Source organism: Salarias fasciatus, chromosome 1 (genome assembly GCF_902148845.1).
Source record: "Salarias fasciatus chromosome 1, fSalaFa1.1, whole genome shotgun sequence".
Taxonomy (NCBI): domain Eukaryota; kingdom Metazoa; phylum Chordata; class Actinopteri; order Blenniiformes; family Blenniidae; genus Salarias; species Salarias fasciatus.
This window is the reverse complement of record NC_043745.1, coordinates 24,741,932-24,767,903: the sequence shown is the minus strand read 5'-3', so window position 1 is coordinate 24,767,903 and position 25,972 is coordinate 24,741,932. Positions and strand designations below refer to the sequence as shown.

At 43.7% G+C, this 25,972-nt stretch overlaps 1 protein-coding gene across 1 annotated transcript in view; it reads left to right on the top strand.

Moving 5' to 3' along the window:
* igdcc3 (immunoglobulin superfamily, DCC subclass, member 3) overlaps positions 1–25,972 on the top strand; it is a 56,931-nt gene that overhangs the window by 23,246 nt on the left and 7,713 nt on the right. Inside the window, exons 3-7 of the mRNA XM_030095309.1 lie at positions 10,028–10,172; positions 10,245–10,375; positions 10,685–10,822; positions 14,561–14,719; positions 20,052–20,217. Of these exons, the coding sequence (XP_029951169.1) occupies positions 10,028–10,172; positions 10,245–10,375; positions 10,685–10,822; positions 14,561–14,719; positions 20,052–20,217 (739 nt within the window). The remainder of the gene's footprint in view (positions 1–10,027; positions 10,173–10,244; positions 10,376–10,684; positions 10,823–14,560; positions 14,720–20,051; positions 20,218–25,972) is intronic.

Sequence of the window (25,972 nt, the reverse complement as noted above, 5' to 3'; positions counted from 1 at the left end):
ATTTAAGACAGGTACTGTGATCATTACATCAGTTGTTAGTTATATCCACGTTAAACACTGAATATGTTGAGAAAGGTTAAAAAACACAGCCGCTAGAATAACAGAGCAGGGTTATATCTGTTATGTTGCACAGAACAAAGTAACACTGTTCAGTTAAAGACAGATGGCACTATGTGACGAGACCCTCAGGTGTGACGTGTGAAGCGCAACTTTACTTCACCCAGTGACACCGTACCTGAGCCAGAGCACTCCCGCCATGCAGCACCGCCAGGTGGATGTCATCCCTCCAATTACAGCTCGGTGGACAGGCCGCTGCCTGCTCTTAACTCAGCACTGCGCCGCGAGGACCTGGGGAGAGGACGCACAGCGCCGATACACACAGCTCAGACACATTCTGCACAGGAAGGACAGAGACGAGGCCCCGGGTCTCACTGCAACAGCAATTTCTCTCTGCAGGACAGAATCAATTGCATAGAAACATCTCAACATGCTGTCGACTGACTTGTTTTTGGACCAAAATCAAGTTTTACGAAGTGCAAAAACAAAGTCCTGTAATTTCTACACCCATTCAAAATAAATTCTATGTAAGCACATGACTCAAAGGGTTGGATAAAAACTGGACCATCACATCGTCAACAGATCTTTTTGGGAAAAAGAGAAGAGAAACGGCTATGAAGCCGCAAAGCTGTTTGATCTGCCTGTAGCGTCATAGCAAAGTCTGTTTTCTTTTCTTTTCTTTTCTTATTTGGTACAAATTATGCAGGTTTCTAATATTCTCAACAGAACAGATAACCTTGCCTGCAAGCTGAATTCTCGCGGTATTTGTTCTCACACACCACGAGAATCCATCTTGTACCGCTCGGGCCTATGCGCTCGGGATCGGACTTTTTTCGGTCGGACCAGTCACGCGTCGTTTAGGGCGGGACATAAAGCTTTGACGGAAGCAGGAAGCGACGGACTGCTAATAATGTTAGCATGGCTAGCGAAAACAATGGATATCCCGACAGCGATTAAATCTGTTTTGAATGAATCCTCTATTGCGTCTTTGAAAAACGATCATAACCTAACCCGCCTAACCAAACATGGTTAGGCGGGCGCTCTGTGTCTTTCCGTCCAATGAACGCAAAGCGTTCTACAGCAAGTCCCTCGTCCCCCGAACGGATTTGCAGAGTGAAATCCCAGATTGACATGTGAAGCAATTCGTTGCTGCACATGTCAGTATGGCTTTTGCCAGGTTACAGAACAGATCCTTCTACCGAAATCTGAAAGCACTAAGGAATTCAAACTCGTGAATTTTAGATGATAAAGAAGCATGTACGAAATTAATATAGTGAACAAATGAGATCAAGACTACAGTAACAAGGCCGTGTTTGGGCTCCTGAGAGGCTTGTGTTCTTTTAAAGGTTTTGTTATGTCTTCTAAATCTAGTAACCATATAATAAACATGCCATATTTCTTCAAGGTAAATTTGTCCATAAGATGGAGAAACTGCCTTGAAAATTCAATTCTCCACAGATCCAGGTAACTGTCAGAAGCTTCGACATCCTTTGTGTATTGATGCAGGTGGGTAAACCTTCCCGACAGTCCTCAATAACCTTTCTGTGTGAAAGGATGTTCTATATTCCTGAAGTATAACAGCAGCTTTGCATCGCTTTATTTATGGAGTGCTCTCACTTTAAGTTTATTTCTTGCTAAACTGTCACATTTTTATAACCGTGGATATGACAGTAACTTTCCCTCTGGTGGTACGAGAGCTTTGTCCTTCGACTGGAATAGCCAAAAACGTCAGACCTCATGTTTAAGTGCTTGTAGAGAGGCGGATGATCTGAGTGCTTGCACTCTGCAAAAGCAGCGCCGACATTTACAGTCTAATGAAAACCAAAACAGCAAGGACATCCGGTGAAGAAAGAAATATCAATATAGCCTTCCCTGGAGGCGGCAGCAGCTCTCGGTACCACTTCTGTTTTGGGCTGCAGAAGTGTGTTCTGCCATTGTGAGATGAAACTGCATCTCCGTTCATCGCTTGTGCTGACAGGTCATAAATAAGACATTTTCAGGTAGAAGTTGAGGTCCCAGCCCCCGCTAGGTGGCTGTCCCCTGGGCTGGATTTTGGCGCTCAGTGTTTGAAAGGAGCCCTCCTGGGACCGTAAATGGTGCTGGGACTGGACGTGTGAGTGGAGAAAAAGCATGGCCCTCTGTACCGGCGTGTCCAAGGGAAGGACTGTGTTCTTGAGTAAATATGAGTGGAAAGTAAAAAACGATGTCTGTCTGCTGTCTTTGGAAATCAGGAACAGCTTTTGAGCCCATTGAAGGCATCTCTCCATTTACGATGAGAGGATGTTTGAAACTGTTCGAAGAGTCTGTGGGTTTAAACCTGAAATGGAAGGAAAGGCCCAGCATTTCTTCTTGTCGCACATCCTTCCAGATAAATGCTTTGAGTTCCTGCGTACACAGATTGCTTATTAAACTCTTACATAATTTTTTTTTATTTTTTAATCATTCAAAACAAAATAACAGCAGCACAGTTCACAGTTCATTTCACATCATTTCTGCTTTCCATGACACTGGTTTGTCTGTTATTTTAGCCCCCCCCCCCCCCCCCCCCCAAGCTCTCACTCTCCCTCTTCTCTCTCGCTTGTCTTTAATCTTACCCAAGCCAGGACTGCGGATAATTTGAATAATCCCTTAATTTTCAGCATCTGTTGTGGTTTAATGGGTCTCTCTTTAATTAGGGTCCACATGCTGAAGTGCATGGAGGAGGCTAAGTGTGGAGATTTGGGGCTGCTGGGTAGGGCAGGGGTGGCAGGGGGGGGTGGGGGCCGCTGCAGTGGGTGGAGCAGAGGCCAGAGGAGTGAGGGGAGGGAGGGGGGTGTACAATGGAGGGGGCTTAAGGTGGTGCAGTAACAAGGGGTGTGGCAGAGGCACAGGCAGAGCGCCGGCCACCACAGGAGGCCCCGGCTTTGTCTCTGAGGTTGAGAGGGTGGAGGGTGGAGAGGGAGCCTGGGGGGCGGGGGTGCAGATAAAAAGCAACTAGACAGTGAGCGATCGCTTTTTACCATCATACTGTCTTTTGGCAACAAAACAGCTTCCATCAGCTCACTTTGATTATTTGCCTCTCATCATTAATGCAAAGCGATCCGTACTACAGCGTTTGATTACACTGCTTAGCAGTCGCAGCCGCACGATGATGTTTGTTTTGCTATGAAATTAGGCAACAAGATTTAACATATTGAGTGATGGCTGCAGTATTATGAGCTGCTTAATCAATGTTTTTACATAACAAATATTAAACTGATATTTGATGCACGTTATTAATAACATTTTGCATTCTGCTTGCATGCCAAAAATAAATAAAATCTTTTTAAATGGCTTTTTTTTTCAGGCAGCTCAAAAGCTGAAGATATTGTTTGATTAAGGAGGCAAAACAAACCTAATTCATGCATACAGATTGTGGCAAATGACCAATCATGGTGAATATCAATCAACTAATTAATGATTTTTGGACAAATTCATTAAATCACAGTCTTAGAGTTAATTCAAAGAGTGATAAATTTGTTTCTCACAGCACTTTAAATTCAACATGCTGCTTGTTTCGAGGCCTTTAGCTGCCATTATGAGCCTCCAGAGTTTCCACTCTTGTCAAATGATCGAGGTTTAGAATTTCAGTGTTTTTAACCTTATATTGGTAGAACATATTTCTGTTCTATTGGCCTGCATGTTTTGCCATTCCGTGGCTGGATCAAGAAACGTTAAGCATTTTCCAGAGTGATAACTATTGTAGCGTTGCCGCTCCATCCACCTCCTACTGGGACCCCTAATAGCAGCCATCAATCTTAATACATTTAACTTAGTGCACACAAGCTGCACACTATCGATCAACAAACAACAAACTGCACACAGTCACACCACTGGAAAGCCTAATATAAACACGCCTGCAACACAAGCGCAAAAGGCAATTATATTTGTGTCAAAACTGTTTTGAGATGTGAAAGGAGGGAAACTCCCTCATTCAGCAGCGAGTCCAGCAAAGCAAAGGCCGAGAAGACAAGTTGGGCTGAAGATCGAAGTGGACAGAATGTGCCGAATAGGTATCATGTTCAGCTGACACGTGTGCTTCAATATGGCTTTTGTGGAAACTACAGAAAGCGCTCGTGTCTTTCAGACTGTGCCGCATGTCGTGGGGCTGTTTCCCGTCTATATTGTACTGACATTTATAAATTCACTTTGAGAGTACTCCAGGTAGTTTTTCACCGTAACGCTCTGGTTATAGGGACAGGAGTATATCTTTGAGGTTTGTATTTACTCCTTTGTTCCAGAAATGTCAGGAGCTATTGACAATAATTGATGTGACATTTTGACTGGAATAGAACTAGTGTCCTTTCGCTGCTCTGTAAGTGGAAGATAATGGGTTTTCTTTTCATCATAGAGTCATATCAAGAGTAAAAATATAACACCGAACATATCAAAAACACATGCTTGTAGTTCACCGCCCCCATAAATCATATTATGGATACATGGGCTGAAGTACATTTTAAAATAAATGATCAATCAGTTCTTGAGCCTGGCGTCCCTCAAACACCCGGGCTCAGGTGGCAGATGTGCCACGCAGCCCGCGTTTTTACCGACGCAGGTTCCGACATGGGGAGGTGTCTTGGTGACAAAAGCGTTAAAGGTGCGAAATGATTGTGTGTCAGCGGAAGACGGAGTGTAGCCCGGGCGCCTGTAGCCCTTCGTTTTCGTAGGTGATAAGCATCACGCACCACAAACCAGCAGATTGATCACAGCCGTACCCCTGGGTGCAGGGTTGAAGGGAGGGGAGGATGAGTGGGGGGGGGGGGGGGCGCTAGTGGGGCACGGAGCCAATAAAATATCACATCTGCATTAAAATGCCATCTCTAGGGTCCCCGGCACAGGGCCTGCTATTTCAGGGATGCCTATTTAAAGGCTGTTGAAGTGCGGGCTCTCCACGCTGGAATAGCACCGAACACCATCTCCATTATTTATGGGCCTCATCTCTGTTTTACTGGTTTACCAAGGTGGGGGTGGCTTGGGCCGGGGTGGGGTGGGGTGGGTGCGGCAGCCATCGGCGCCATCGCTTGAACAACATGTGCTTAATGATGTCACGGGGCTTGAGAGGACTCATGGGGGCTGGGTGAGGGGTGCGATGAAGAGCTGAGCAAACGGTTGAAATGTACAATGAAGGGTTGTTGGGGGGGGTTGCTGGAGGCAAAAGCAAGGGAGGGCGATGACATTAGAACATGGGAGATCACTGGAGCTTTGCGCCGGAGCTGCAGGTTTGAGTGATGCTGCAGGAAGCCTGTCCACTCGGCTGGCATCATTACCACTGTCACTTCAGTGAATCATTTCCATCCCAGGAAAAATAAAAACCGACGCGTGACCACAGATCTGTGAGAGAAAACATGAAAATGGCTCATTTGATCTTTGCAGTAGGAGCTTTTGGCAGAAAATGGCACAGTTTGGGCTTTTAATCACCTTGTTAATTATTGTCTGTGGAGTATTTGTGTGTGTGTGTTTCACTGAGCAATAACGAAATGGATCATTACTTTGGGCCATTAGGCAAAAAAGCTATTCACCAAGGGGTCATTCAAATAATCACCATTTAATCTACATTTCTTCATTAGATAAATGTGAGTCGCTCACATTAAAAAAAAAAAAAAAAAAAGCCTGTGAATCCACAAGCTTTAAACTCTACAGTACATGACCTGTGGTGTGTAACTGAAGGATGGGGAATGTCATCGATATTGATTGGTCTTTTAGCTTGTCGTTGGGCCTCAAATCCAATAATCAGTAATCTACATCTGTGCGTGCATTTATATTTTCTCCTTTGTGTGTCCCTCTGAGATTCACAGATGAAGTTTTTAACCTCTCAAGGAGAATTTCATGCTAATTTCTGCCTGATTCAGGAAGTTCTTGATGGTAAACTGTGAAGCGCAGCGGGACGGTGCCACTCACTTTTGACAGGATCTGATTTACAGCTTAGCTACTTGCTTAAATCACCATGCTTCACATTTCCTGTCTGTGGCCTTCCCTCATATTACTGTCTCAGCCATTCTTCTTTTGTGCGTGTCACCAAGAAACTGCCAAACACATGTTGGAGGAGCGAGCTCCTACCCGCGCACTCGTGTATGGATTTCTTTTTAGTATGCAACCCGACCATTCTCTCCCTTATTGCAGCAATTAGACCTGCTCCATTTAAGCCAGCAGTGTCCTGCTGTTAGTGGACAGTCTTTAATCATGTGTGAGTGTCTGTCAACAGTTCGCGGAGAAAGAGTGAGAAACAATGGCGAAACGGGTCTGCCGGGGCTGGACGTTGGGTTGAGCGAGTGCATCTCGCTGCCTCCTGTCTGATCTCAAAGTGGAGAGCGGATCGATAGTCTCGTGTGTTTCTGTTGAAGCAGCTCTTTGCATTTGTTTATATGTATATGTCGTAGCATAGCTAAGCTAAAATACATTAGACCGACTGAACCTCTCAAGTAATAAAAGGCATTTAGGCAGTAGGGATTATTACCGGCTGTTTTTCTTAACATCTCGCACAGATGGTTAACAAGTTCCTCTGCTGTATACGTTTATCCGTGGTGGGAAGCCGACTGTGATTCTTTACACTTGTGCCTGATTTTGTCAGAGTGTTGATAGTCACAGGGGTGCAGGCCTCCGAGAGACTTCATGTTTTATGCATAAGGGCCAAGGGTGGGGCCCGTTAGGGGGCGTTGTGTCAGCAGCGACGCACAACAGCCAGATCAGCGGACGCCATGACGACTTGGCAGAGATGCAGCAGAAAGCTGCTACAGCCAGTGCTTCTGCTTTGTTTGTCAGCATTCACCGTCTCCCAGTGCTCCCAGTAAACACAGCCAGTATACATGTCAGCGTGCATTCCTGCGTGTGTCTTAATTTGAGACTTTTTGCAGCGACAGTGTGTGTCTTTGATCGCAGGTTTATTGTATTGTGAAGAATTTTAAGGTGTTTCTGTACACCGCTCAGGTGTCAATCAGCAGTGGCAGCATTGACAGGACTTTTAAACTCTGGAAGTGTGACCCCCCAGACCCTGCCCTGCAGCAAGCAAAGAGGAATGACCACTTCACTCTGTCTCAAAGAGCAGTTCTCAAATGTTTGTCCTTGATGGGTATCTTTGAAATCCTTTTTTTTTTTTTCCTTTTCCTGCTAATTATCGGTTTTCTAGGGTAAAACCTCTCAGTGGCCGAGAAGTGAGGAAAGAGAGCTTCAGGTGTGCTGGTTTGAATCCCACAACTAACTTGCCACCACTGTAGGTTTATGATGAAGCTCTTTAACCACCAGTGTGAAACCTGCAGTCTCACGGTCGGCTGTCGCGACCGCAAATAGAAGAGTATGAAACAAATCGTCTCTCTCAAAAAAAAGCTGCAATAGAGAATTATGTCTCGTGTGTGTAATTCATAAACATCATGTCAACATTTGAAACTACTGACAATCACCATTAAACTAAAGAAAATAATTATTGGCCTTGTGCCAAATCTCCAACTGTGCTCGTAGTCATGTTGGAAATACTGATTGTGTTTTTAGTATTGATCAGTATTTTTTTTGCTCTCGTTCTCTTCTTCCATCGGATTAATGGTGATTAGAAACATGTACATGAGGATATTGATCATATAGTGGAACCCAATAGAACTCAAAATCATATTTAAATGAAGCTGCTCTCAACAAAGCATATTTTTCAGGTATGATACTGTACATCATCAATTATCTAAAAATGTGTGGTTCCTTTTTTTGATTCTCATATGAACACAGATCTATGGGAACACACACACCACTGCTTTTCCCTCCTTTGACTCTTCTTTGACTGCTTCTCCCTCCCGCTTCTCACACATCAACATTCAGAATGAAACTTTTGTTTGCTACCCGATGTAACCGAGCAATAATAAAGAGATAATCATCATCATTCCCTTTATCCGCTTTAGCCTTTGTTCATAATGTTTGGGCTGATCAGTGTCCAAGCCGTTTGAACCTGTGGCAGGTATTCAGAGATTTTAATCATTAAACGGTGTCGCTACATTGAGACATTCATTCACTTGCAGTTGCTTCACAGCGGTAAACAGAAAGGTCTTGAAAATGCAGAGTCTGTGCTTCAGGACTGATTTGGTGATAAAATATTACTGATGTCTGCTGTGATGTTAAAATCTTCCTCGCCTCTCCGTGAAGTTGACCTCAAACATTTTACGAGTGGAAGGTTGCGAGTCCCTCATGGAAAAATCACAGTTGGGCCTTTGAGATTAGCACTTAGGCTGAATTACCCCAGTAAAATGTACAGCTGTTTAAGTGTGGCCTTAAAGTAAAGAGGCGAAGTAAAAAAAAATATGAGCCAGAGAAATCTGTTAACCTGACAACAGTCGTATCTTATCTGGAGGAAAACATATTAATGCGCAGCAATGTGTTAGTTATGGCTTCTCACATATGGCTCTCTGAGATTGAACAGTTACTTGTGAAAGAATACTGAATTAGCATGGTTTAATTCTCATCAGAGCTTCGCACGTCCATGCAGAGATCTAAGGTCAAGTCATGTTTGAGAATGCCACACAACTCATTAAGCGCTAATCAGAATAATCTTAGTGTTTGACCATGATTCAATGCTGAAGCCACACTGTTGGAAAATAGCTCCCACTCTCTGTCCTCTTGCCCTTAAATATAAATGTTAAGCTTAATATAAATTCAGACATTTTCAATTATTAATCAACCCCAGAGAAAAACAAGACAAGGTTAACTTGAGCAGAAAGTGCAAAAGACTCAATCCGGGAACGGTGGATGTGTCAATAAACAAAGCGAACTTGGTGCTCTCAGAGGGAATAGAAGACAAGAGGACACAAACGCTGAGAGCCAAAGATATCAGTGGAAGGATGAGCGCACAATAAGCGAGCACGTCTTCGACATAAGCCAGCCTTTCCAGTCAGGTTGTTTACTCCTTGCTCATCCTTGCTCTTCCTGTAAGCAGTGGCGGGGTCTGTCCCTCTTATTATGCTAACACTGCTCAGATGAGTCTTTTTTCGTCCAAGTTAATTATGGTTGACATTTAAATGAGTGCACTTCTGTTGGAGAAGGTGGGAGAACTGTGGAGGAAGAGGGCCTCTCTCTAATTGAGTTTGTTGCCGGCTCCACCTTTGACGCTGCCTTTGTTCTGCAGGGAGCAGATATGTGAAGTGCCGCTGAACGGAGCTTTCTGTGAAGATACTGATGCTGTTTTCTTTCTCTGTATTTAACATCCATGTTGAACAAAAAGTGCCTGACCCACATATTGAATGCGGAAATATGGCAGTGAGTCCATATGGGTGCCTGGCACTTCACATATGGATGTCAGGATCCTCCTCTGTAAATGATGGCTGCACATCGTGTTCAGCTGCTGTTTATGTGTCACATCTTATTCTGTTTCAGTTACTTTAGTGGTACGACAGAGCGTTGCTTCTCTGTGGTGACATTTGTACTGATGCTTTGGGTTCCATATAAGTCTTTAAAAATAAATGAAGGACCTGGAACAACATTTATGCAATTAATTATTCATTATTCATTCATTATTTCCAAAGAAAACCTATACATATGCAATGTGTATGTATTTATATGTAGGTTTATTAGAAATATAATCTGGTCATTACTCAACTGGGAGAAACCTTTTCTACTGTTCAGGATGTTTTGAAATTACACAAAAGAAAACTTTTCACAGGTAATTTTTACCGGAATTATTCAAACAGAGTCGATCTTTTGATGTTAATATTGTGATGACTTCTTCTCACATGTCATTGCACATAATCACACACAGTGATGTTGCTACAGGTTCTCTGAGGCATTTTTCTTTCATGAGGTTGTCTCCGCTGCTCCTTCCTTTTAATGCCATCCCAGATTGACTCTGTGATGCTGTGATCCACGGGGGCCACACCATCTGTTGTGGGACTCCTCCTTTTCTTTGAGCGGGCCGCGTTTGTTGCTCCGTGACAGTTTTTGTGATAGCGCAACCTAATATTTCTGCCTCCCTCCCTCTCTTCTCCAGCGATGGCAGACTTCCACGTTCAGCCGGAGTCGGTGCGCGCCGAGGAGTCCGGAGTGGCTCGATTCCAGTGCCAGATCCACGGGCTGCCGGAGCCCGTCATCAGCTGGGAGAAAGACAGCCGGCCAGTGGACACCCGAGACAAGAGGTGGGATCAGCTCTTTTTCTCAGCTCTTTTCCAAAGCTTTCCATGTCTCACTGCCGTGTTTGTCTCCTGTAGGTACACTCTCCTCCCTACAGGTGTTCTTCAGATCACGGGAGTGCGGGAGGAGGACCGGGGCAAGTTCTGCTGCGTGGCTCACAACAGCGCGGGAGTCAAACACAGCACCGAGGCCCTCCTGACTGTTTCAGGTTGTTATTTTTAATGATTATCAAATCTTCATACCACAAGCAGACTTTTGTTTTCCGTCATAGAAAGGCAAGCATGCGTGACCAAATTGTAGATAAACATTCTCTCCACCGCTGCTCGAATACAATCGCTGCATTCTCCGCTGTTTATCTCCCTGGCATATTCCTGAGACTTTACCAAGCCATTGTCCCCCTGCCCGATCCAGGAGATACAGCATATTGAGCTAATGCACTCCAGAGGAATCCAATTAAAGGATGCCATCCATCATGTTCGCTTCCATCTTAAACCGCCCTCTCTGCTTTTTCTTGCAGGCTCTCAGTCGTCTGTGTACAAAGAGCCCATGATCCTGGTCGGTCCGGAAAACCTCACCCTCACCGTTCACCAGACTGCCATCTTGGAGTGTGTTGCTACTGGGTATCCTCGCCCCATAGTGTCGTGGAGCAGGCTAGGTGAGAAAAACCCCCCATCCGATCCAAGTTAAACCCCCCACAAGGCGCATGTTGTTTGAATTTTTCATTTTCCTCCTGCGTGCAGGTGTGTTTGAGGTACTGTGTCTCTAAGCCGAGGTCCAATCATTACATCCATGCATGTGAAACCTGAGTCCTCATGTGTTTGCATGTTCCCGGCGTCACGTTTGCTCTGTCCTGCATTGTGTAACGCACATGTGTGCAGAATATATTATACGGGATGCATCTGTATTCTGGATTAAGCATTAGCCCTTAGAGGTAAACATTATGGTTGACTCCATGTTGATAAATGCATGGTTCATCTCCTCATGAAGCTGAACCTCCTTGGAAGCAGTGGAGAGTCTCTGAGTAATTGCTATGAGGTGCTGAGACAGATACGATTAGTTTTCTCCTCCTTCCATGTGCAATTTTTTTCCTGACTATCACTCAGAGACTGTCGTGACCAATTTTTCAATTTCGTATCTGTTTTTCTTTGCTTGTTATCCACTCCGATTTGCTGTTGCAAATGTAAATTCCCCCCCCTCTCTCCCGCCCAAGTGGTTGGGCATAATCAGATTCAGGGTATTGCCTTACACAATGTTGCCTGAATGAAATGGCAACACGATGGGATTTGTATGTATTAGATTACGGCAGGAAGGCCGGGATAAGCTGCATAATGAATCTGATAGTTTCACATCAGTCACTCCTTAATGCCACAGTTAGTTTGCTGCTATTCATTGAGAAGCTGCGCCGCCTGCTAGCTTGCGCTCTTTCTCTTCTGACACTAAATTAATTAGCGCTTGACAGAGAGAAACTGATGGAGAGGGGCAAAGCACACAATAAGAAATATAGCACAAAAGGCACAAAAAAAAAAAAAAAAGCCCAGAAAAAGACGGCTTCTGCTGAGACAAAGGTCCACTGGTCTGTTACTTCTCAGTCCAGCGATTCACTGATGACAGACGGAAATACAGAAACGACAATAAAACACATCACAATGGCAGCAGCAGGACAAAACCGCTTTGACAACTTGTCATGATTGATTACTTAAATTGTGTTCATTCTAAATTAACACAAAGTTGCATATTGTTTGAATGAAGCAGAGGGATTTATCTCAAAGACTTTTCAGCTCTTATCACATTCATAAACCAACTTCAGTCGAAACCTGTGTGAAGTCGGTTTCCTGTGGAGATCTGTGATGAGTTTGGGAAGGAGCGCTCTGGTGCAAAACGTTCAGAGGTCACTGTGTTTGCTGCAGTGTTTTGTTTTCAATGTGGGACTGGAGATTAGATCACTGTAAAAAGCAGAACCAACCATTTTAACTTTGGTTGGAGGCTGTTTTATGAGATGTTCTCCTCTTCTTGATCTGTAACGGCATTATGACCGTCAGATGGTAAATGAGTCAGTAAATGCAAGAACTAATAAACAAAGTATTAATGGACAGATAAATGACAAAAAGACTACAGGTAAATTGATTGATTTGATTCGATCAATAAATGAAAGGCTGCACAGAGAAGAAACCCCTTGTTTTCCTGTCACAGCTGACAGCCTGCATGCTTCTCTTACAAATAACTCTTGAACTACTTATTGCAGCTTAAAAATTCAAAACCTCCCTTGCACTATTCATTGTAGTATCTGCAGTACAGCCAGCCAGTCATGGACAAGATTGACCATCATGTTGATCCATCTGTAACACAAATTCCTCAGCACAGCTAAAAAATATTTAACTAAACGTTAGATATTATTAGTGGAAGTTGTTTCAGAAAACTGTGTGGAAGCATTCACTGATCAGTGCACATTTTCAGACATTTCTACATCCATGTACAATCAAAATAAATCCTGGTCGCCTGAATTTAATGACAGTTGTAAGAAGGTAAGCTAAAAAACAATTCCCTTCACATGGAGGAAAAAAAAAACACTTTTGAAAAACAAAACACGTGCTCACCAAATCCCTCCCGACAAACCGCAAACAAACGAGTATAGCCGCGTTTTGCGTCACACTGGGTTCATACTCAGAGCTTCTAATGATCTCTGAATACATCTGGGTCTCATCGTCAGGGGAAGGGGTGGGAAATGTTTCACACATACAGACACATGCACGTATATGCGCACGCATGCACGCAGTGTGCAGCTACAGCAGGCATCAGCTCCGGTTCTTATTTTTGTTAATGGAGTCATTTATCAGCTGTTTGCATGTAAAATGATTGATAATGGTCTCTCGAAGCTAACATTAGCAGAAGATGCTATCAAGATATTCTATTTCCACAAGATGCCTGTGCTGTTTTCACTGTAATATTGTGAACAATAAAGCAGTAGCATCACAGAAATAATAAATTAACAAAGCTGCGGTTGTGAAGTTAGAAGCTAACGTTTGCTGTCTCTGCTGTGGCTGTGACGAGTTTCTTCTGAATTGCTTCACCTGCCACTACAGACTGTTAACCCGTGCAAAGCAGCAATCAGGTGAAACACATGCTCGGTAGTCCCTTCAAAATGATTTTGTGTGTTTGTAAAGCCCCTCGAGACATTCTGAATGGGACATGAAGAATGTGGACACCCTCTCCCTCTGGTTTCATTTGCTCTATTTTTCATTCTCATTTCTTTATTTTCTTCTCACGTGAGCTGCTAAACATTTTTTTTTCTCTCTATCCATCGACGATACATCTTCCTCTGAAGTGCCACTACTGCCAGCTGCAGAAAGTGTCTCTGCTTTTCCACTGAGCTGTGAAACATTGTCTCATTGTTGGTACACTAATCTTTAATGTCTGCTTCATTCTATTCAGTTCTATCCGGTTAAAAATGTTTAAAACTCCTCCCACAGAGACGCACGCAGCTGTTAATTGTTGGCCACATGTTTTTATCTCTCTGGGTGAAGCCTGTCGCTCTGCAGGTGTCCGGCCTGGTGCCCGTCTCGTTGCCCTTTTAGCAAAACAGATCTCCACCATACAGGCTTAAAGGCTGCAGATGAACGGCACAGATGGGATTAAATGCCCCCTTGGCCTCATAGCTAATATTGGAAGATGTCTGAAACCATTTTTAGGTTTGACACTGGAGATACGGAGCACAGAAAAGTGTGAGCTTATCATGTAAGTACAGCAAAAGCAGAGAGGAGGCAGCTGTGGGCTGTGTATGGAGATAGGAGATTAGAAGTTGCAGTTGGAGTCGGTTCCAGAGTCGGGGGCTGAAACATCCCCAGAGTTCAAAAGCTTTGGCAGATAAAACCATGAATGTAGACATTGTATTAAACTGAGCTGAAATAGAGAGAATCAGTGCTCAGAATAATAATAATAATAAAAAACTTAGATTCACTGCAGAATAAAGGAACACTTTCTGATTGTTTCTGAAGAGACAGACTGTATCGACCATCACGAACGCTGCAACCTTCCTCTGTGGGTTTGTTTCACTGGAAGCTTCATCGCATTTTAATTCTTTCTAAATCATTCACTGTGAAAGCTTCGTCCATGGGGAGGAGAAATCACACAGTGTCTCTCAAAATCCGACATTTGTTGATTTAATTTTGCTTGATCAGGATTTCTTTTCTTTTCGCTGTAGTGCACATACGATGTGTTTCTTGTGAAGGCTTTATGCTTATCCACAAGGACAGCAAGCTGTGATGGTTCCACGACAATAATAAATATAACATACACACACACACACACATATTGACCCCACCTGACATAAGTGCATGCTGTGTATAACGTCCCTCCCATCATTCTCAGCTGCTCCCTCTCTTTCTCTTATGGTTAGACGGTCGTCCCATCGGCGTGGAGGGAATCCAGGTGCTCGGCACCGGAAACCTGATGATCTCAGACGTGGGCGTGCAGCACTCGGGGGTCTACGTGTGCGCCGCGAACAAGCCAGGGACCCGCGTCCGGAGGACGGCTCAAGGTCGACTTGTGGTTCAAGGTGAGCTGTGAATCTGAGGAACGCTTTCGTTCTGTGAAACAGGTGGTGCGGCGAGTAAAACCGTAAATCCGCCTGAGCACAGTTGATAACGTAAGACTCTGAACCAGGTGGGTGGACCGAACTGACAACATATTTATTCCGACATGATTCTAGCGAGGCGCTGAAATCGTGTCTTTTTCACGACGGTCCCAAGTCACCGCTGTGGGACTGACGTAGGCGATACATATTTTAAATCCCCAGGTTTTAACAAGTGGGTGGTGAACATCTCTCTGATTTAAGGTTTTGCATAATTGTCACCCATGACAAACTCAAAACATGCCGTTCCCTTTTAATCAGGTTTTCTAGCTGCCATGCTCCATCATCACCCGGTGAACCTCCAGGATGTATTTACACCCTCACGAAGACCTCCACAACCTTCTATTTGTTCGTACAGATTCTTTTCTTTTGAAAAGCAATTCAAGCCCACCAGCAGCGCTGTGACCCTCAGACAGGTATAAACAAACAGCTCAGTGGTTTAAATGCTTGAATGTTACACATAAAACCGTTTGTTAGCAGATTAATGTAGCGTCATTCCATGAACCATTAATATGAACCACCAACACCAGCAGCACAGAACACGTCCACAGCCTGGCAGGACGAAGCAGTCGGACATTTAGGTTCAGCTTTTGTGGTCACTTGAAGAGCTGCAGTTGCTGCCGATGCCGACTCTCCTGCAGTGTGTGAGATATCTCCAGCCACATGAATACATCTTTAACAGTAAATAGCTTTGTTGAGATAAGGTGAGCAAAGATTATATTTCAGTTGGAGGCACTGAGCCCGGTGTCAGATGGTTATAAACATGGTTGAACAGTTCCAAGAAGGTTGTGAGGATAAAACACTCACTGTTTATTATTTAAATACAATATTTATTGATATTGCTAAAATCTTTCACATTATAAGCTGAAAGGTTTCTTGTTTTAATGTGATGATAATCAGTTTCATGTTGGGTGTTTATTTTATAAAATATTTTACCTTTTTTGATGAGTAAAGGAGTGGAGTTGACGCTTCAATTTTATTCTCTTCTACTCAGAATTATGAAAAGATTTGGTCATCGATGATAAAAGTGTGGTTATCAGACCTACTTTGTTTGATTAAGTTTCATATGTGATGACAATCTGTCGACCATTTGGATATTTGGAGCTCATGTTTGAGATGTAAATGCATCAGTCCTCTCTTTATTTCAAAATTCACATTTTCATGAAGTCTCCGGCTCGTTTTGCGGACAGTCCCTCTGTTATTCCTCAAATAAATGATTTTAATGCTTTACCATACGCTTTCTATGACCAACCCTGGCCTGTCAGTGTCAACAAAACACACCAGGTGTTAAACTCAACTCAGGTTAATAAAGATCAGTGAGCCGTCATATCAGCGCAAAAGACGTTGTATTATTGGACCATAACCTGATCGTCAATAATATATCTCTGCATGGCAGAGTTCAGGACGCACGTCTTTGTGTCAGACCACCAAAGGGCCTTATCAATGTGTTCACTTTTTTTTTACTGCATGGTATTTTTCATTTATCTGTTTTTTTCTGTATTGAAGTGAGATCTTTAATATGTATGTGTGACAGGAGTTAAGAGAGATGACTTTACCAGCTGGATGAAAGGCCAGGTGTGTGTGTGTGTGTGTGTGTGTGTGTGTGTGTGTGTGTCTGTGTGTGTGTGTGGCCGTGCGCATTAATTGTCACCATGAAACCTCCGGCATGTATCGATCCGATGGACCACACTTTGCCTCAAGCCCATAGCATTATTGATCCTAATCAATATTTCATTTCATCTGCCTGTCAAGTCTGAGACGAGCCCGCACCCCGTCCGGGACAAAGACAAGGCGCCATGGATGTTAATTACGTGTCAATGTCTTTGGTTTTTGTCATTGATTTCTAGAAACAAAGGTGCGCTGTTAACTCCAAATAAATATGTGTGTTGGGCTTGTTTCATCCTGAGAAAAAAATGTTTTCCTGCGTGTCCTCCAGGAATTGCTTTAACACGCCATGGAAATAAGACACTTGACACCTCTGTGAACAGGAGAGGCTCTCAATAGCTATCAATTTAGAAAAGGAGTACAACGGCCGGGAACTTCAACCCCAAATTAATTCAGACAGGAGCGCTTACAAAACCATCACACATCAACAAATGCACTTACACTATAAATAAATTACAATAATTCCACTCCCTCGGTGTAGAAGCAGCAGGTGAAGAGAAACGAATACCAGAGGAGAAGTCAAATTATAAGAGACAAGCGGGAAAACAAGAGCAAGATGGATGGACGGCGCTGATGATCTAACCCAAACCCTTACAGGTGCAAATCAATATCTTCCTCAGCTCCCTCTGACCTTCACCTTTAAGTCAGCCCTCAAAGAACACAGCCAGTGACAATGGAGCCGGGGAAGGGAGAGATAAATGAAAGGACCATCTCATGCTGTCAGCTGCCTCCATTCAAGTGCCTAAGGGCCCCTTCGCTTTCCAGTGGCGGAATGGAAATGGAAGTGTCACACAACGTTTTGTCACTCAGGGTGGCAACCAGAAATAGGACATTGAGGAGGGGGGGAGAAACAACAAATTGAAATCAAACAGAATCCAGTAAGATATCTGTGTCTTATTTTAGAGCTTTCCCCAGCCTTTTTGTTGTTGTTGTTTTTTCTGTGGTGCCCCATCAGATTCTCTCTGTGGAAAAAAAAAACATTTCATCGCTTTTATTTATCCAAAACCTTACAGTCAAGCCAAACTGCAGGCAGACGCGCCCACTCTCACTGACAGTGAACAGCAGAACCCTCCTCAGCTCTTCACTGGGTTCTAGAAAGTGTCTTATTATTATCTTTGACTCCTCATAATGATTATTTATGTACAACCTCAACAAAGCAAGGCCAGCTGCCCTCACAGTGATCTTTGGCACACTAATCCTGAATTTGTAGATGTTTCTATTCAGTAGTTTTGTTCTCATCAACAAATAAATCCTTACAGGATGAAATTGTGATTTTCTGTGTAGCTACATATATCTGGTGTGTCGTCCTGCCACAGAGCTTTGTTACCCAGGATTATTGCTTTGCAGTGACAAGGGTCTGCATCACGGTAAACACGCAGCCTGCTGTTTATTTTAAGCCGGTCCAGCTATATATAGTCCCTGTATTAATCTGAGGTTGAAAACTCTCCATAGTGATTGTGTTATCAGTCCAATTTTTTGCAGAAATTAACAGGAAAATATATGGGCATAAAGTTTAGTGCCTCAAGCTTCTGTACAGATCGGGAAGTCAGATAGTATTGAGAAATTGATCGAAAGCCCCTTTACACCATGAGGAAAGCTGACAGATATGAGATATAGGGTGAATTCTGCGGCCATCAGTCAAAAGCTATAGTCTTGGATTGCTCTCTGAGACACTGACAGCCGATTTAGAGCCATGATGGCTGTCAAACGACCAGCATCCCACTTTATCACTGCGGTTATGACCCAATCAAAACAGTAGCATAATGCTAGTGTTCCCCTCCTTCTGCTCAATTATTTTTTATTATCCTGGGCTTCAAAATCAATCCCACCTTCATGTTGATTAATGCCACCTCCCTAGTATTTAATACATATGAAATAGCTGTATTGTTGAAACATCTGAGGAAAGTGTTGCAGCATGAGGGCAGTCTGTGAAACAACAGCAGGGAAGTCACAAATGTTCATTTTCTGCACGAGAGCTCATATAAGTACAGAGAGAAGACTTCTGCGAAAAAAAATAATCTTGCTTCCACTGTCAAGAAACTACTACAGTTTTTTTTTTTTTTTTGTTCCATAAGTTGCCAAATAGTGTGTCAATTCCCCAGCAAGGTTACTGGTTAGATGCCATCACCAGTCATCAACAACCTTGAGGATGATATTTTCCACTAAGAATGTAGTAGAATCGTTGCAAACACAAAATAAAACTGCGTTTTGAAGTGTGGGGTGTAATATGAGAGGGAGAACGTACAGTAATCCTGTGATAAAGGTGCACTCAACTCGCCCTCCCTCAGTCACAAACGTCAGCCTCTTTTATCGTCTTGTTTGTACTCTATTCATTGTCGCTGTGACTTTTTGAAAGCTAAGGGCTTCTGGCGAGAAACATGAGCTGCTTTACAGCTTTTTCTGGTGTACTCGCAGAAAGCATACTGTTTTCTTTTTGCCCGTTTGCTCCTCGGTGCTGCGACACTCGACAGAATCATACAGCCCAACTGAGATAAAGATCCAAAGTTCCCATAAGTCCTTCAGTCCACACATTCATTTTACATGCATGCAGTTTGTGTCTTTTTGATAAGAAATATAGAATTTACTGGCTTTTTACTGTGTTGTGTGAAACACAGCTTTATAAATGGCAGTCCCAAATCCAAGACCCTCAAGACATGTTTTACCAAACTAACACTTCGCATTAATACGTTAATACTTTTGAAAAAGAATTAAAATAAAGAATAAATACAGAAGTAAAAACCAGTTGAATTATGGTGACGATCAATGATCCTCCATCAAGCTGCATTCATATTGAGGCTTAAATGTTTCAGTTTGTGTCGCGTTGCTCGTATAGAAGGGTGAAGAAGATGGGACGGTGGAGAGCGTTTACGCCACACATTATGATCGGCCTCATGTTGAGGCTTTCCGGGGCTCCGCCCTCTGGTGATCGCTCCCAGATACAATTACCGTCACGTTCCCCGAGTTAATTTATATAATTCATAAATAATTCAGGCCATCAAATGACTTTTAACCGCTGGGAACAATAACAAGTGCAGAAGAGGCGATATGAAAGCAGCAGGCCAGAAATTAAACTCTAGCAGATGTAACTTTAATCACTAATGTTTAAAGACACAACACCTTCGCTGCTACATGCGTCGTCTGACTTGAATAACTGACCACAGCTAGAAGCCTGGAATGTGACCGGACGCCAGATACGATGAAACAATGAACTGCACTTGCTTATTTTCATGTAATTACTTCGCTCTTGTGAAGCATATTAATTTGAAGTGATGCAGTTGTTGGGAATTTTTCACATAATCTTCATTTTTCTCTTTCCTCTTCTGTTCTCGCTCTCTCGTTTCCCTGTACCTGCATTGATCTGGGGTCTCTGCTAATCCTTCTGATTGACCCTCACTTATAGATTTACAGCAGTATTTATACCATACGTCTCCTCGCGCTCGTGTTTTCCTTCCCCGTTCTCACTCGTTCCTTTCCTGTTTCCAAACCCCTCGATCCATAGCTTCATTTCTCAGGCCCTGCGCTACCCGGTGAGGCCTTTCGAGTTCCCGAGCGAGGTCATGTTATCCGATTATCTATTTTTTGTGTTTCTCAGCTCCGGCAGAATTCATTCAGCCTCCGCAGTCCATCGCCCGGCCCGTCGGCACCACCGCCATCTTCACGTGCCAGGCGCAGGGCGAACCCGAGCCGCGGCTCACCTGGCTGAAGAACGGGCAGATCCTGGAGCCCGGGGGACACGTCAAGCTCAGGAACAACAACAGGCAAGTGCAGCTGGAGATCACGCCGCCATTTGCATAGAAAAGCGCCCAATAATGATTTGTTGTCGTCAAAACGGAGAGGGCAAATTCAGCCAGGTACCTCAACAGTCGTTCTTCTTAACGGCCGATCTGTAAAACGCTACGTTGGTTTCATGATATGATTTTAGCCTAAAGTGATGTGATAGCTGTTGTGTAGGCTGCTACATGAAGCCACCTGCCGTCGACGATCGCCGCCTCTCACAGCGCATCACAGTTGGACTCGGCTCACACGAGTAATACTGGTGTCAGTATTAATCACTGCTGCCTTGATCCCATCACTGGCATCATCAGATGTTCAATTTCTCAGCGTTTCCATTGCTTCTAACGCTGCAGCTGCTGGAATTCGCGCCTGCCAAGACATGAGCCTCGGCTTATTTGTGCCTTTGTGTGTGCGAGCGGCGTATTGACTGGATGTTGGATGCTTTCCCATGGCAGTCCCCGCCGATGTCACGAGGAGGAGGAGGAACCAGCTAGTTACCGCTCTCAGCACCTCGCGTCATTCTGATACAGCTCTGCATGTGCCATTATGGTATATGATGCATTATGCATGCCATAGAAAGGCATTTAGATGAGGTTCATCTCAGAATTGATGAAAATATGTATTTTTGCTAACCAGTGGCTGTTAATATGTCATGGTCTGCCACCGTTTATCCTGCTGGTTTTTCTGCAACACAGTCGCTTATGTAGGAGCCTCCAGCCTGTTGCTAATCCTGCTGGGTGGCCGCGTTGTAAATGACTCCACTCCATCCAGTAAATGTGTTTTTCAGTAAATTCTATCATGCATCGCTGCACATGCAAAGTTCAATTTTCCAAGTTGGCCCCAGAAGCCATTCATCCGTGTATGTTGTTATTATTCATTAGAAAAAGAAAAAAAAAAGAAAGAAATATGAATTGAATATATTAAATATGGCTATAAAAAATCAATACCGGTCCTGGGTTGCAGTGAGTGAAGGAAGCAGACACCTCCATCACTCACACACACACACACACGCACACACACACACACACGCGACTCCACTCCCACTTGCCTCCACCAGTCTATGTTAGTCAGAGAGATGGAACGAGGGACCAACGCGGGAGGAAAGAAGAGAGGGAAAATAAATGAGAGGCCAGACACAGATGCAGAATAAAAGAGGAGAAAAATGAGCGGGTGGTCAAAAGAGAAGTGATGAGTCGACAGGAAGAATAAATGAGGAGAGGACGAAGGAGATGGAGCGGGGGAGTCAGAGCATCACAGCAGTTCCACTCGCCACCATTACTGTATGACCTGCTATAATATGAATCTCATGCATCACAAACCCCGCTCTGTGATTGGTTCGAGGAGGCAGGCCTCAGCTTGAGATCTACCATTAGCTAATTAGCTCATAAACTCAGCTGGTTGACCAGGAAATGCAGTCAGCCGTTTAGCGAGCGGAGCAGCTTGATGTGCTTGTGAGGAATTTGCTCTGAGGAGCTGAACTGTTCGAACAGAAAACCTGTTAATATGCCAACCGTTTGTCATGTGGGAAACAATCTGGATGTGAAAAGCATTCCTGTTTAGGCTCTTAGTCCTGCCTTCGTCATAATATGTTCATGTTGGCCCTTATTTTTATGAAACAAGAGTTGTTTGTAGATTTGCCTAAATCATTTGAATAGTTGTTACAATGCATCTTTCTGATCAATCAGACGTACCTCTGCTCAAACCTACACCATGAAGTGTTTATCATGTGCAGGATTTTTCGCTTTGTTGTTCCTTTATCTCTTGAGATTATTATTATCAGTTGTACATTATTTTCTTTATCAAACACATTGTTATTCCTGCCACTCCAGTAAAAAAAAAAAAAAAAAAAAAAATGTTATTTTGAATGCTGGTTGATTTGCTTCCTGAGTCACTGATCATAAATCAAACAGCTATAAAAATTTGTTTTTTTACAGTACATTCGCTCAAATGTGAAAAAAAAAAAAGAAAAAGAAACAATTGAATAGCAATTACAACAAAAACATGACCAAGTTTATGTTTGATGTCAGTGGGTGACTCAGAATATGTTGACTACTAGCTGTGTAGTGGTTTTCTCTCCTGCCTCAGAGCAAGAATCTCCCTGGTTCAAATCCAGGATGGGCTTGACAGAGACGTCCTGTGGTCATTTAGAAAATGTCTAGTTTCCCCCATATTGAGACAAGATTAGCCTCTTTTGAAGCAAAGTTGAACGGATTCGTGTTCACAGATTCGGCAGTCCTGCAACAGCTGGAATCGTCGGTGCTCGACATCCATGTGAGCAGCTTTGGGTTCAGCAGTTCTGTGTTTTTTATGAGGTGAAGGACAGATGAGGGCTCGTCCCTCCACCCTGCAACCAGAAGACAAGAATCCACTGCATTAATATCTGCCTGCAAAGCAGTATTGAAGACAAATATTAGTTTAATAACAACCTTTACAATACTCGACTTTAGAAATGGTCAATTAAAATTTAAGATTTCAAGAAAAGACTGAGCATTTTACCAAAGTGTCACTAACAACACAGCATCATAAAACACCCCTGCATGTCTTTACAGTATTTGTTTACACTCTTGTCAGAATGCTCATGTATGAAAGGGCTCACAGGGTTAATGTTTCTGTGTTATTGAGCTGACGCTCGCCGTGGACTGGATTTCAGATATTGAAAAAGTGTTTTCCACATATAGGGCTCCTTCTTGCCTTAAGTGTCGGCAACATTTCTCGCATCTCGAGTGTGTACATTGCAGGGAGGAGAGGCAAAAACCACATGTTGCTCCTTCACCGAGCTGTAGCCATCCTATAATTAGTTTATTGTAAATGCCTGGGTGGTAAATTCATTAAGCCCTCAGTTTTACCTGAAGCCCAACGACCCATGTGGTGCGTTTTTCGTTTTTTCTTCTTTTTCTTTTCCGTGGTGACATTAAGGTCCTTGAAGGCAGGAAAATCATGTGGAATTGGGCACAATTTACCTCCCGAACGAAGCCTAAACAACAGTAATGATATGCAAATGAATTCTAAAGCTCTAGGCTGCACAATTATTCTGTTCTTACATATATATGTATATATATATATATATATATTTTTTTTTTTTTTTTTTTTTTTCATACATTATCTTCTGATAGGAGAACCCTAGATATTCAGAGCATCATACCTAGCAGAGAGGTTTTAATTAATACGTGTGGTTAGAGTGGCGATTCGTGTGTGTGTGTGTGTGTGTGTGTGTGTGTGTGTGTGTGTGTGTGTGTGTGTGTGTGTGTGTGTATGAATGTGTGTATGTGTGAGGCTACGCACAAAGGTTTCTGCCCTCAGCCATCTCTCATGACGCTGACCTTCAAGAGCAAATCGGACAAGGGGAGGAAGGAGAATTGATTGTACATTTCATTCACACACACGCATGCACACACATTAATCAAAAAGCAAGTGACTCAGTATGTGCACAAATAGCCCCATGGTGCGTGCAATCATTCATTTTGTGCACACGCATAATCAAACAAGAAAATTCGCCAGCGCCGTTGCCCTTTACTCCCCGTCCGTGCACACACTGTACACGGCAAACACGCGGGGAGAAGACAAAGCTGCGCGAAGCGCCGCACACGACACGCACTGATGTCAGAGCCGCGGCGATTGGCTGCCTCTGCAAACAGGCATCACCGCTCCGCGGTGGAGGCGTTCACGTTACTATCACTGTCACATCTCAGCAGATCTACGCACCTGCTCACATCCTGACACGCCACACACACACACACACACACACACACACACTGCCAGTGTTGTTGTTAGCCTATTCATTGCCAGCCTTTGCTGACCAGGCTGCTGTAAAACATGCTACCGTGGCTGCTGGGAGTGTGTTGGAGAGCTGCTGCTAATTAAGTATGAAGACTCACCTCGAGCTTCAGTCTTCTCGTTCTGGCGTGTGTGATCATCCCACACGCCGCTCGCAGTCTCACATCAAACGGATAAATCGTGAGGTTGAATGTTTCGTGTTTGTTATAAATGTCGATAACGCAGATTAAAAAAAAAGACTTTGTATTAACTGAAAATCATTATATGATTTTTCATGTTTGTGCCGTTGAGTTTAGGTTTTGCAGTAAAATTCAAAGGAAAATCCTCAAAGTACGTGTTGGAGCCGCACTGACTTTCTTAATTGACAGACCGACATCTGAAACAGACCACCGCTCAAACCTAGGCATTTTGTAGCTGAATCCTTTCAAAGGATTACCCCCCCCCCCCCCCCCCCCCCCTACACCACTACTTCTTTTTTTCCTCCTCTTTTTTCTCACTAAGACCTGCCTTTCTTGTTCCCGGCCCCTCTCCGCGCCCCTCATCCCCCTTCCTGCCCCATTACAGAGGAGCTGGGGCCTGGGCATTGGCCTTGAACTCTGACCCCGCCTGTAATCAGTCATATCCCTGAGCCCTTCCCTCCTCTCAGGCCACAGACAGCTCATCGCTCCTCCCCTCCCCCTTTCCCACCTCTTCTCCTGTTCTCTCTTTGTCCCCATATTTTGTTTCCCATTCGTTCTTGCTGAATCCAGAAGGGCCCGGCTGGCTTTTGATGGGGCTGCTGCTCAGAGACAACGGAGAGTAAACACAGCCCAACAACAGGCCCAACAACAGGCCCGACAGCCGGCCTGTCAGCGAGTCCCCCGGCCCGTCAGTCTGGGAAACCACCTCCGACTGATGAGTAAATGATGGTGTCGGCCTGTCAGGGCAGGAAAGCTCAGTTCTGGAGCCCAAATTCAGGCCTCAAACCCAGTGACGTTTATCTTCAAGTCGGCTGTTCAACACAGATTGATCTGTTCTCAGGTTTCTGTCGCAGTTGGAGTTTAAAGTGATTATTTGTTTCATTCCGACACGTTTTAGAAGCCACGTGTTTTTAACAGTGATGAATTCTGAAAATATAGAATCAGTTGCAGTGCGCCGCAGAAACACATCAGTCCTTTTTCTTTTAGCCACCATGTTTAATCCTGTGCCTCCGTCTCACCCTGTCCCCTGCCCTCTCCATAAATCCCAGCTGCCACTAGCAGTGTCTTCTAATGTGAAAAGACAGAAATTCAGTTCTATGATCCTCTTCACTGTCAACTGTGTACAATTTATTTAAATTCATTCAGTAAAACGCAGAATGTAACTGCACTGTAAAGTACTTGTGCACTTACGTTTTTCAGTGACTTCAAGAGGTTTGTTTGACAAAAGAAACTTGCAAAAACATGAGTCTCTCTCCTTCATGACTCTTCTTTGTGCAGCACTTGTTTCGCCCAAGAATTATTAAATAGAAAAGCATCTTCTGTTTCCTTTAAACAGGTTTGTGATTCAGCACTATAACCTGATCCACTCAACAAACTCTGTGCCTCCCTTTAGTCAAACAACTTAATCAAGGGTCACTACGATGAAGATGAAACAAGATATAAACTCCTGTCCTGTTAAACGGAGAAAATAACAATGATTATTGCAGAAACACTCACACGTGTAGAAATTAAACAGAAGTTCTTTTTAAAACCAGAGCAGCGTTATATCTGCATGTATTGGTTCAAATCTACTAAAGCATTCATCCAGGAAGCTGCAAACGGATGTTTTTTTTTTTTTTTTACAGCAGGTGTGGAATTTCATAAAGCGCACGCCTGTAGGATCGGCCTCTGTGTGCGTCAATGTGCATGCACGCATGCATGCAGGTGGACGCCACTGTACCGCCTCAAACAGGCAACTCCTTGTGAAATATTTCCTGCCTTCCTTTCACACTCTCCTGAGGCCCAT